The sequence below is a fragment of the Chelonia mydas genome, chromosome 7 (genome assembly GCF_015237465.2).
Source record: "Chelonia mydas isolate rCheMyd1 chromosome 7, rCheMyd1.pri.v2, whole genome shotgun sequence".
Lineage (NCBI taxonomy): Eukaryota > Metazoa > Chordata > Testudines > Cheloniidae > Chelonia > Chelonia mydas.
In genome coordinates this window covers 53,450,136-53,463,157 of record NC_057853.1, presented here as the reverse complement: position 1 = coordinate 53,463,157, position 13,022 = coordinate 53,450,136, and the positions used below count along the sequence as shown (strand labels likewise).

The following is a 13,022-nucleotide window of genomic DNA, read 5'->3' as shown; positions in this document are numbered from 1 at the left end:
ATCCCATCCTTGGCACAGGAAAGGTCTTGTTCCTCATCAGAGGAGAGGGTGATGTAGGAGCATTTAATAAATTCGTGTAGGTGGGGGTTCACCACTCAAACAAAGGGAGCTTTCATTAGCAGCATCAGCAGCACTGCAGTGAGCTATGTGGAAAGACACTCTCCATAAAGCTACTGCCGGACTCGACTGGGCCTTCCCACATTAGATTTCTCTTTGGCAGCCCTTATTATCGTGTTTGCTTGTCCACTGCCTTAGGGACTGTGTGATGTTCGTGGGGAGCCACATCACTGCAGATTGTTGTATCTGCGGCATCATTTTCTCTCTCTGCATGGATGGGTTGGAATCACGTCCTGGAGCGACTGTGCTGTCAGCGCCACCTGGTGTCAGCGCTGGGTGTAGGGGTTGGCTTGGAGCAGCGCTTGCATTGTGTGTGAGAGCAAAGGGAGATGAGATGAGTGTGAGACCGAGGAGGCTTTCCCCTTCCATCAACAAGGCCATTGGCAATTGCTGGGCCTCAGCTGAATGGCTGCTTTCACACAGGGCCCTTGACTGAATTTAAACATATCGAAACACCGAGGAAAGGAGATTAATGTAGATTTCTCTTTCTCCCACCCCTCCCTCCTTTCTCTTCTCTCTCCTTTCCCCAGCCTGAGAACTTGCTACTGGCAAGTAAGTGTAAGAGTGCTGCTGTCAAACTGGCCGACTTTGGACTGGCTATAGAAGTGCAGGGGGAGCAGCAGGCCTGGTTTGGTAAGAAGATCTGAGCCTTCCCTTTTCTAGGTGCCCCTTCCAGCCTCCTTTGTACATGCCAGGCCTTAGGAAGGGTCTAGTTTATTTGGGCTTGACCTCTTCCAGCTAACTATTAGACAGGTTCAGTGCCACACCTTCCTTGCCCAGCACCCCTGCTTCTGGGGCCTTTGGACTGGGTAAAATGGGAGCAAGAGAGAAAATGTGACCATATTTGAGCCTTAAGGCTGAATCTCCCCTCTTGTTTTCCTTCCCAAATGTATAGTAGGAGTTAGTCACAGAGGCTGCCCCAGCTGCAAAGTCCAGACCCTGATACAAACTTTTCCCGCTCCTCAGGAGTGTTGGGATCTGCGGATTTTGTTTCCCCTTTTTGTATAAATGGGGACAGCTGCAAAGTCCAGGCCTTGATCTGGACTCCTCAGGTGTGTTTGGGTCTGGGCTTGTCTCTCTCGAGGTATAGCAGAGTTAGGAACCAGATCTTTTCTGTCTGAACATTCCTGAGAGATGGCAATTGCTGTGGGTCTGTTCACATCCTTTGGCTAAGCCATGAGCCAGGGTTTGTTTTGTAACTCCAAACCACACGGGTAGCCATGGTCTAGATGTGGCACAAGGGCTTGTGCTCTAGAGGGTGACATGATCCCATTCACTGCTCGCTCTTTGCTTGCTTATAGCATTTTGAGCTGGTGGACCGTCAACCCATTCCTTTGCCTTCCCTTTCCTGTGTCCATTGGCTTCCACAGAGGTAACTCAGGGAAGTCTAGGCAAGAGGGGAAGCATGGGCTTGTGAAAGTTAAATGTTACAGTTTTCAGATCATGTGGTAGAAGTCAGCAGATCTTTCTAGCTGGGTACTATGTATGCCCCATGTCGTTCCTCTCCTGACAGGGTTTGCCGGTACTCCAGGCTACCTCTCCCCTGAGGTGTTAAGAAAAGATCCTTATGGAAAACCAGTGGACATATGGGCATGCGGTAAGATCTCATAACAGTGATAACACTTTGCACTGACACTGCATTGTTTACAAACATCAGCCATTCTTCGCAGCCCCCTGTTAGAAAGGTCCTCATCCCCCTTTCACAGACAGGGAAAGGAAGGTACAGAGGAGTTAAGTGACATGCCCAAGGTTGCAGATGGGGCTGATGGAGCACGGATTGCAATTCAGTTGCTCCTAACTCCTAGTCCTGTGTTCAGACAAGCCATCAGAGCCTTCTGCTAGGGCTAAATAGTCAGAACCCATCCTTGCCTCATCGAGCCAGCGCTCCATTATTTAGCTCTATAATGCTTGCTCTGTAGGTGCTCCTTTCTAAAAAGGAAGCATAAGTGTAAATATAACTGAAGACTGATCAGTTTAAAGCCCCAGGACGTGGGGGATGTTGAACTGATATGTGGCAGAGACCTATTCCTGCAGGCCTCCTGGGTGTTAGGCTTTCCTGCCCTGCGAGCGTGTGAGGCCAGCATGGAAGAGTCTTGGAAGCGCCTGTAGAACCTTGCTCTCCAGTGTCCTCACGGGCTTGGTTTCTGGAAGCAGCTGGGAGCTGTGGCTCACTAGCCATGATGTATGGGGAGGTAGAAGGACAGCATGCGCCTGTTCTGTTCTAGGAGCTGGGGATCAGAGCTGATCTTGGTGTGCCAGGACCAAGTCCAGCAGCTGAGGGGAGATGGCTCCTGGGGCTGCTCCTGCTCCTTGTTCACCATCACTTTCAGACCTCCAACGTACTGAAGTCTAAGCCCAGACACTGCTGGAGAAGGAATGTTGAGAGGGCAGGAAGGGGGGATCTCCTCAGCTCTGAAGTGGGTGGACAGATGGAGGACAGGAGTAATCAGAGCCAATGAACCTAACCACAGCATATCTGTCTCTCTCTCCCAGGAGTGATCCTGTACATACTGCTAGTGGGTTACCCTCCCTTTTGGGATGAAGATCAGCACAAGCTCTATCAGCAGATCAAAGCTGGAGCCTATGATGTAAGGACACTTCCTCGCTGAGTACCTGCATGGTGTAGAAAGCCTGTGCCATCTAGCCAGCCAAAATCTGGCATCATTTCATGTGGTGACCGGTGGCAGCCGCACAGCTGCTGTGCCAGGTGGTGCTTGGAGTGTCTGCCTTGTGTTCGTTGGGCTTTCTTTTTGCTGCATGCTTAGCATGATACTGTGTGGGGCTACCATTGGGGTCCGGGGTGGCAGGGGCATGGTTGTGGGTACAGGGAGCTAACTGGGTCAGGAAAAAACTACCAAACTCAACTGCTCTACGCTCGTGGGCTTAGTGCAGTGAAGTGCTGGAGGAGATACAGATACTGACTCTCCAAGGGGGACATAAGGAGCGTGAACTGGAAGGATCTTGTCCCACCAATGCCTTATAGAACAATGTGGGGAAACTCTCTCTAGAGACAGCTTGACCTGTGGCCCATGGCCTCCTGCACCCCACAGTGGAATTTGCCTGCAGCTGTGGAAAAACTGTCCTGATCTGCCCAGCAGTGAGTGTTCTGGTGGACGGGGTGGCACTGGGGAAACTGGGACTGGCATGAGGGATCAGATGCTGTAGTGAGAGTGAAGGCGTCAGCATGGAGCTGCTCTTGGGACTGTGGCTAGACAGGTGGTCATAGGGTGCAGCGTGATGTCTGACCAGACTGAGTTGCGACTTGGTGGGGAGGTTAGAGCCAGAGAGGTTAAGCATTAATGACTGTTCTCTGACTACAGAAGTTTGAACACTTGGAATAAATCTTCCTGAGTGAGGGAAGCCTGTTGGAGTGGGAAATAAACCTGGAGCTATTGATCCAAGAGTGGCTGGCATACGCATTGCAGGGAAGCTGCGGGGTTTGCTCTGTGGGCAGTCACAGTGCCCGTACTTAACTCAGAGCAGCCGGAGATGGAATGGTGGGAGTAGGATGTTTCTGCTGGAATCCAGTAACCTCCCCTGCTGCCAGGTGCTACTCTGTCTTATTGCTCCTTTTGTTCATAGGCTCCTTCTCTTCTGTGTTCCTGGTTCTTATGCTAAATGTTACATTTAGAATGTGTTGCCGCAGGAATGCAGAGTGGGATTCTCAAAGCACCTAAGAGGTTAGACACCCAACTCCTCTGGCAGGTGACTGGGAGTTAGGTGCCCAACCCCCCCAACTCCCGTTGACTTTCAACCCCCTTCAGATTTTCAAAAGTGTCTAACTGTCATGAACTAGTTCCTGCAGCCCCCTTCTGTGCTGTGTATGGCAGGGAGCAACTTCCACTTTAATAGGAATAGAGAATATCTCCTGTAGTCCACCCCGCCCGGGGCAGGGTGTGTGTGTGTTGAAGTACTCCATTTTACCTCTTGACTGAATGGGAAGTGGCCATTGTGAATTTCAGTCTCCAGAAAATAGGACGTTTGTACTTCAGAGGAAGCCCCTGGGGTGCGTTTAGACTCAGCACTTGGGTTTTGTGAAATGTGACCAGGAATCTTTTTTGGTTTGGAAATAACCTCCAGATGAAAGCTCAGGGTTTTCTGAAGGTTTTTAAGCACTCCTCTGCAATGTTTGCAGCAGACATTGCAGCACTGTGCCTGAGACCAGGGATGTGAAACTGACACTCAGCAAGTGTGACCCTGACTAGTGCATTTTTGTGGTCTGTGTTGAGAGGAGCACAAAGCGTAAGCTAATGGTGTGACTGGGAAAAGTCAAGGAGCTCTTTATGCTTTTTTCAGCTCTAATACTTGGAGGAAATATTCACAGCACAGGGAAGGACATCTTATTTTAAACACAGGTGACTTAAAGCGACCATGACCCTTTAACTGCCCTCTGGGTCGTCTCTGTGTTCAGAGGCTGTGTGTTCCGCTCAGGTGGCCGAGCTGTCGTCCACTTAGGGTGTGTCCGGGACCCCAGCTCAGGCGGACATGCATGCTCTGGCTCCGCTCCGGCTAGCACTTTTCAATTAGCACTATAGCTGCGGCTACCCGGGTGGCAACTTGGGCTAAGCGCCTGAGTACAGTCCCACCTGACCCTTGAATACATATACAGCCAGCTGGCCTGAGCTGCTGCCCATACCCCATGGCCACGCTGCTATTTTTAGGTGCTGGTGTGAGCAGAGTTACATGATCTGGGGGTTACACCTCCCAGCTGCTGTGCAGATGTGCCTGTAGTTTCACTGTGCTTTCATTTGTAACACCCCAGAAGACCTGGGGCACTGTCCTCATCTGGACTGATGTGCTGAACTGCACATGGAGTGGTGTTAGTTCACGGACTTCAGATCTCTGCCCTTCATCTCCATACCCACATGTTGCCAGCCTCTGACATGTCTCCCATTCCCCAGGCAACAATTTCTGATATTACAAACAGGATTACAGCTTTTTAGTGTGTGGGGACAGGGAGTGGGAGGAGGAGGAGGAGGAGGAGGGTGGGTTAAAGGAGACCAGGCATCTGTTTTCTCATGTCTGCACCAAATGCTCAAGAAGGGAAGCTACAGATCTTTGAATGGACTTACAGATTTGAGTAAAAGCCCAAGGCCTGACTGAATCCTGAAAGGCTCCTTGAACTGTTTGGCTGCCCCGTGGACATCCATTGTACAGCCATCAAAATGGTGCATGTATGGTCTTCAGCTATTTGTCAAGTCCCATAGAATTTTCACACTGTGGGTGTCACCAAAAAGTTTGTGTCCCCTGGGTGCAAACTAGCTGTGGTGGTGCCGAAGGGGTTAAAGCCTGAGCAGGCCTCGGTGTGGTGGAATGGATTTCCTCCAGCAGGCAAGGAGGGTTGTGTTCAGCATCTCATCACTTCTCCTCTCTCCCTCCTAGTTCCCGTCACCTGAGTGGGACACAGTGACTCCTGAAGCAAAGAATTTGATCAATCAGATGCTGACGATAAACCCGGCTAAACGCATCACGGCTGATCAAGCACTCAAACACCCATGGGTCTGTGTAAGTGTCTCCTTCCTCACCTGTTAGGAGGTCATGCCATGGTGCATGCTGAAGCCATGTGGTGGGAGGACAGGCTACTAGAGCAGGAGGACAGAGCTAGGAGAAGAAATCAGGTGCTGTCTAATCAAGCATGTTTGTATGCTTTGAACTGTGAGCTTGTAGGTGCTGGCATGGGAAAAGCCCACCTGGTTTATATCCTTATCTAACCACTGCTATAGTGAAGAGATGCAGAACAAATGGCTTTTAATTTCAAGGCTATTTTATCCAATAGTCATTGATTGCCAGTGCAGATCATCGTCATGTGCCGTATCCAGGGAGATGTCCGCTTGAATAGCCTGGCACCTGGGCATCCTGAATGCTGCATCCCAGCCCCAGTTTGTCGTAGTGCCTCTTCATTTTTCACAGGCACACGTGGAAGTGTTTCTGTAGCTCCTACAAACATTCCATATTGCCACTAGCCATACTTGTAATGCTAGTGGCCATGAAGCAGCTTTGACTAGTTCTCTCCCTTGAGAGCTGTCTTCTTTCCAGACCAGGAGCATGGTTGTTCTCCCATTTTCTGCAGAGCTGGTAAGAGGATCCTGAAGTATAATTGGGAGAGTTTCTCTCAATCACATAAGGAAGGAGTGTGCACTAGAGACAGGCATGCCTCCGCTTTCCGGTGTGTTCATTGTGCATACCCACCTTCACAATTTGTTCTTGACAGGTGGCGATTTCCCCCATTCCCCAAGAGAGATCTCATTAGCGATTCCAATTGATATGTGGTGTACACACTGTATACATTATAAATTGGCATAGTTCCAGAGACGACATCAGAGCTATGCTCATTCACATCAGCTCAGGCACTGGCCCTTCCCTGTTTGTGTGTCTGTACTCTAATAACTGTGTTTCATTTTGTGAGCCTTGCAGCCGCAGTGCCTGTGACTGGCACTGTCTGAGAAGCAATAACTGCCCACATCGCAGGATTAATGTGAAATGTCCCGAGACAATTTCCCTCTTCGCCCATGTTGGCTTGGCTGACCATTCTGCAAAGTGTAATGGTTTCATTCCATAAATCACTTCAGTCCCCACCCACTTTCCCCTATGTTAAAGTTGTTGTCTCCGAGTGCCCGACATGCTGCGTGTATGTACCCTACACGGATTCCCTTTCTAGACACTTGCTGTGCTCACCAGTAGGCAGCGACTGGTCTTGGCTGTGCATTTCCAGTGGCAGTACAGGGCACTCCTGTTCTCCTAGTGCCGGTGACAGTTGTGCTTTGTGGTCAGTGAAGATGTCTACAGAGCCAATAGTGTATTTTCTGGCCCATTTAAGGCCAAACTAGTAAGAGACCTGGAATGACTTCAGGCTTCTCTGGCTTCACAGGAGACGGTTTGAACTTTAACAGCAAGAAGCTCTTTCAAAGAAGACGGTCCAGCCTTTCCACCCCCCACAACAGCCAGTGCAGATTGTAGCCAGCTTTGAGAGCAGGGGTGGCTAGGTTTGAGGTCACAGTAGAGGTTTCCTACGTAACTTTGCAGAATCTGAGCACAGTGCATGCTGTTCTCCCAGGTCTTAATGAATTTGTCTGAACCAAGAGAGAGCTGCTCATGGCAGATCTGTAATGCCTACGGGTCAGCATGATAGTCTTTCGCCCACTGTTCTTGTAAAGCGAATGCAGACTGGTAGGTCTGTGTTAGAGCAAGAGCCAGTCTGGCATCAGCCTCCAGTTTCCAAATGCTCCCTGACTCTCTGGCAGCACTTCTGGGAAGTGCTCCTCTTGCAGCTGATGTGACCCCAGCTGAGTGCTGGTGACAAGTGCGCCCCACTGGCTGGACGCGGCACTCAGGCTGTCGGCTGGTGTGGTAGAACTATCTGACTGAGCCATATGACTCCCCAGCAGTATGCTGAACATCATATTCTGCATCTGATGCCAGGGTGCTGAGGGCTGGCGTCGTGCTCACAGGTTCGAAGAGCAGCCTTGTCCAAGAGGCATCAGGATAGCCAGACAATGGTCTTCACTTGCCGGCTCAAATTTTCCTTTTGAGATTTAGTAACAAGATCCGCCTCTTCCCCTCCCCTCCTCCCACCCAGCGTAATTGCTGGTTGTGCACTTTTGCCTCAAATCTGTTTTTGTTCTTTGGTGTCTGAATGATTGAGAACATTGCTATTTAATGACTCAACTTTCTCAGGCATGGGTCTGTGATAACAACTCACCTTGTTTAGAACTTCTCGCCACAGGGGGTGGTTAATGTCACCTTGCAGTTGGTTTCTGCCGCCAGGTCTCTGCGGTTTGGAGCCAGGGTCCATTAGGAGTAGGGCACCCAGAGCTGAGCTGCTCAGTCGTATTGGCTGTAGCGTGTGAACGGAGAGCTGGAGGGAGAACTCGACTTGGTGATTTGTTTACAATTATTTAACAATCCTTCCTTGTTCCTGTCTTCCAGCAACGATCCACCGTGGCCTCCATGATGCACAGACAAGAGACTGTGGAGTGCTTGAGGAAGTTCAATGCCAGAAGAAAGCTGAAGGTGAGTAGGTGTTTGCCTTTTCTGGGAGCTGGGATTGGGGAGGATGGTGGTCTTGTGGCTGAAGCACAAGGCTGGGAGAGCTGGGATTTCTTCCAAGCTCTGCCTCTGACTTGAAGTGTGCTCCACATCACTTCCCCTATCTGTGCCTCAGTTTCTCCCTCTGTGCCGTGGAGCAAATACGTGCCTTGCAAAAGGTGTGCTTGAAGATTAGCTCACTGTTTGTCAAGTGCTTTTTGAAATCCTCTAATATAAGGTGCTCTAGAAGTTTTTTTGCATGTTGGGAGATTTCTGTAGGTACAAAAATTAGTTTCCCATAGGGTCTGTTCTCTCCATGCCCACCTGGCCCCCACTTAAAGAGAGCTGAAATACCCAAATGAGCACTCCATGCTTAAGAGCTGTTGTCTACCATGCTGATAGGTCTCCTGGCCCCCAGCACCAGTAACTGTTGAATAGCAGCTGCTGGGAGGTGGAGAGGACCCCAGCAGCCTGTCTAATCCTGAACCACTTGGGTTTCTGCATCCCCTGTCTGAGATAGGCAGCGCTATTTATCCCTGCTCTCTCCTTCTCCCCCACAGGGTGCAATCCTCACAACAATGCTGGTCTCACGGAACTTTTCCGGTAAGTTCTCCCTACCCTCATCCCTTCCCCCTTATTTCTACATAGATCTGGATGCATTTTAACCCTTTGGGGTGAGTCAGAGAAGAGAGGGGTCTTGTTCTGTTTAGCATTCCAAAATCCATTAGCTTTGCCCTGGCCAGTGACCAACAGGGAGAAACATTAGACTGGTTGGGAGAGGAGCCTGCATCTGGAACAAGAGGGGAATCCAGTCTGCTACCAAAATACACTCATGTTTTATTGCAGGCTTATGTTTGGGATGTTCTAGTCGGCATCTGTCAGTTTTCCCTTCGGAAACCCTAGTTATCAGGGACTATAACTGCCCCAATGGTTCCCTCAGACCTGAGGACCTGGCTCCACCACTGGATAAGTAATGATATTTGCAGGGGAGAGTAGCCATTAGGGTGCTGGGTATCCCTGGCTCAACCAGAAAGGATCTCAAACATGCAAGCTATTAGGTGTTTCCATCTCTGTCTCTGAAGTGGCTGTGGTCATCTGAGACTCGGTGACCATTAGTTTGGCTGCCTGCTGAGCATTCTGTGCTGTGCCCTTACTGAAAACACAGATCCAAATGTTTCATTCTAATGAGTGTTTTGAAAGGTACATTTAGTTTGTTAAAATTGCCAAGCTGCTGGTTTGTGCTATCATTAGTGTTTATCCCCAACTGATACGCCTCTTCAAGTGGGTGGCCTTTCTGTGCCCATGTGCCTGTCATAGCTTAGACCACTCACTCACCCTGAGTGATGTTTTCCTCTTTAAAAGGTAGTGTCTGGGCAGTAATTCAATCCAAATTTTACTGAGCCTGGCTGTATTACAGTCCATACACCAATTCTCCATTTGGAGCATAATTTAGGGATGGTTAATGAAAACCAGCCATAATGGAATCTCCTCCATCCCTTTTCCCTTTGCTAAATGCTTTAATGGTGGGCACCAGTACATACTATCTATGGTATAATGCAGGAAACTCCTAATTACGCCAACAACAAAGGGCGCACATGCACTCACTCATGAAATCCAGGTGGCATCTCCCTTCCAGCTGGGATTCGTGTCATTCTGGTGGTGGTGTTCAAATAGAAGACCTGTGCACCAAACCCCAAACTGTAGCAGGGCAGCCCACTGGAGCTTGAGAAGTGATCCTTGGTCCCGCTACACATTAAGTCTGTGCAGGCATGTCAGGACGTGGAGAAGGATCAGGCTGGCTGTAGCAGCAGTTTTTACGCACGCTCCCTGGTCATTGTGCAAAGGGTCCATCTACACTGCAGCTGGGAGGTGAGATTCCCAGCGCATGGAGATGGATGCATACTAAAAATCGCAGTGTGGATGTTGCAGCATGGGCAGTTGGCTCAGACTAGCTTTCAAAAATCCAAGGCCTCTTGATCCCCTGAGTCGGCGCTCTGGTGGCCAGCCCGCGTCCCCGCCCATGCAGTAATGTCCACACTGCAGTTTTTAGCGTGCTAGCGCCAATCCGTCTACTTGTGCTGGGAATTGCACCTCCCAGCTGTGGTGTACACATAGCCCCGGGAAATGTGTCTGCAGGAGCTGAAAGCCATACCTTGTGGGCCTAGAGTGATTCTAAAGCAGTTTAATTGTTAGGAGGGCCTGTGTGCTCTCATGCAGCCATTGCATCAGCTAAGGGGTGAAAACCCTTTCCCCTATAACCGTCCTCAGTTCCCCTCTTCCCACTGATAGAAGCGGTCGTGGGTCTGTTTTCCTTCGCTCAGTGACACAGCTGGGTTTAGTTTAAATGTTAAAGTAGTTGTTAATTCTTAGGCTAGTGTTTACAATAAATAATAGTACTGAATTAATTTTTTGTAAGACTAATTCTGCACTCTACTTATGATGCGACTGGGAAAGGGTTTGGGTTTGGAACACATCTCTTTGGGTCGGAAAATGTCCCTTGTAGACCAGCATGTTGGGTACTTGAAATGCCTGGGAGAAGTCAGTGGTGCTTGGATGTGCATCCTTTATTCCCAGACCTAGAAGCATGCTGGAGGGGGCTTGGTCTGCTCACTCGTCTGTATCTCAAGAGCCAGTAGTTGGATCCAGGAGTTTGTTTCATCACTAAAAAGAGGAGGAAATATTTGGGTCTGGTGGCCTATTCTGAGCCCCTGTACTACTCGATTCAGAGACTTGGAGACACTCTGAGAAAGAGGCCTGAAAGAAGTGCTATGAACCTACAGAGCTGGTCTCCTAGATCCAAACCTCCCATGCTCATTGATGGGGGAGACTCCACAAAAACAAACTTTCAGGGGCTGCTATAATGTGAGATTTCTCTAAAGAGCTTTCAGAGCCAGCCTGGGCCACTTTAATACTTCTGATACAGAGGTCTCCCCTTCATGTGCAGCCTTACAAATCTACAACCAAGTCCAGTATGTGGTTAGCTTTTGCTCCTATTTCCCCTGCTGATAGCTTACCTACTATATTTGCCTGGTCAGAGGTCAGACCTCTAACATCTCAGTAAAAGTGGGGATGCCACGTCTTGGATTGTATGACCAATTGGGCCTTATGGCTCTTGGGGCATGAGACCATCTCTTGGCAGTGGCAGGCTCATTTGAGAGGTGACCTCTCTGCATTGGAGGAGGAGGAAGAGTAGATGAAATTTAGTTTAAGTTGGTCTCCTCGCTGTGATGACAACAATAAGGCATTACAGGAAATGATGCTAAGCTGAGCTTAGCCCTTGGACTTTCCAGTTGCTGCAGTCCTGGAGAAGGTGCACAAACTTGCTGGCCTGCTGGAGAAGAAGGAGAAGGCACCCTGCTTATAAACAAAGGATTGATAGATCCAGCCAGGGAGATCTGGCTGGCAATGCTCAGCTTAGTCCTCGCCAGCCAGGAAACCTGACTGTATGTTTCACACAACAAGGTCTTGTTTTTCTTCCGAACCTCCAGTCTTTGGTCTAGAGAAGGCAGGGTCACCTGATAGTACACTTCTCAAAGCAAAGCTTCAGGTGCCTTGCACATGTCAGACCAGTCAGGGGTCCTGGATTTGCTAGGAAAGGGTTCCAACTGGAGTCACCCTGTTCCCCATTCCCATTGGAGGGATTGAAATGGGACAGGGCTAGGTGTCATGGTGTGACCTGCCTGTGATGTCTCAAGCCTTGGCTAGTCCTACTACTCTTAAAGGTCAAACTCTCCTCCAGTTCAGTCACGATGCTTGGAGGCCTGGGTATTGAGCCCTTAACGTCTGGTAGGGTGGTGTATTCAGAAGGGGTGAAGCAGCAGGCTTGTCGCAGTCGCATGTTCCTGCCACCAGAAAATCATGTGTTTGTAAATGGATACATTTCTTTTCTTAGGTGTGTAGTAGTAGTAATGTGTTACCCCTCACACTGCTTGGCTCCTCTAATCCTCAATCAGTTACTAGAGATATCTTGGTTTGATCCCTTTCCACAGTTAAGGTACAGTTAACCTGAACTCAGCATTTCACTATTCTGTTTAAAGGACCTTGTCTTCATTCAGCCATACACTGTTATCCGTCAGTTCAAGGTACCAGGCCTATGATTACGTCCCTTGAACCACTTGGGAGCCACTGTTAGCTCCCTGGTAGCTATCTCCTCTGCCAAAGGGGTGAGTGAAATCCAAACTCTGACACTGAACCTTCTTTACGAAGCAGTGCTGTATTGCTCACCTAAAACTTTTGCCCAAATTGACTTCAGACGTTCATCTGAAGCAAACCATCTCTCTCTTCTGGTCTCGTCCGCTGCAGCCTCGTAACACACTCATGGGGGTTTGGGGGAGTGGCTAGACTGCATATATTAGATGTCAAAAATGGAGTTACTACTTTTGAGAGTCATCCTGTTTGTTTATAGCCTTTGAGGGAAGTGAGATATATCCAAAAATTATCCAGATGGATGAAACTCAGTAGCCAAGCCGAGTACAACCAAATGAGCTCTAGACTGGAGGAACTTGGAACTCATTCTATCAGTTGAGTGGCCATCTACACAGCTTGTCTCCATAATGTATCTATCACCAAGATTTGTAAAGCTGCCACTTGAAGTTCAAGTCACATCATTTGCCAGCTCTGGATCTAAACTGGATGATCATTTGTAGAGCAGTTGTCATTCAGGGTGAAATTCACTGCCATGCAGTGGGCCATCGCCAGTCTTGTGCACCACTTAAACTCTCAAAATAGACCATAAGTGGGATTTAAGTGTGCTTAGACCTTGTGCTTGATCCTCCATCTTTAACCACTCACTCCTCAGCCCTGTTGTTGGGAACTGCTATTGCTTGCTCATCTATGGGGAGGAGCAGCAGAGGCAGCTTTGTGAGGGAGAAAAGAAGCAA

General features: G+C 49.2%; 1 protein-coding gene across 50 annotated transcripts in view; it reads left to right on the top strand.

Moving 5' to 3' along the window:
* The window catches only part of CAMK2G (calcium/calmodulin dependent protein kinase II gamma), a 172,035-nt gene that overhangs the window by 102,231 nt on the left and 56,782 nt on the right, over positions 1 to 13,022 (top strand). For all 50 annotated transcript variants that reach the window (XR_006292536.1, XR_006292539.1, XR_006292537.1 and 47 more), the window contains exons 7-12: positions 648 to 750; positions 1,631 to 1,714; positions 2,611 to 2,705; positions 5,500 to 5,622; positions 8,044 to 8,127; positions 8,703 to 8,745. Coding sequence is in view for 39 of the 50 variants with exons in the window: in XM_037905306.2 (XP_037761234.1) it covers positions 648 to 750; positions 1,631 to 1,714; positions 2,611 to 2,705; positions 5,500 to 5,622; positions 8,044 to 8,127; positions 8,703 to 8,745 (532 nt within the window). In the remaining 11 variants the exon portion in view is untranslated. The remainder of the gene's footprint in view (positions 1 to 647; positions 751 to 1,630; positions 1,715 to 2,610; positions 2,706 to 5,499; positions 5,623 to 8,043; positions 8,128 to 8,702; positions 8,746 to 13,022) is intronic.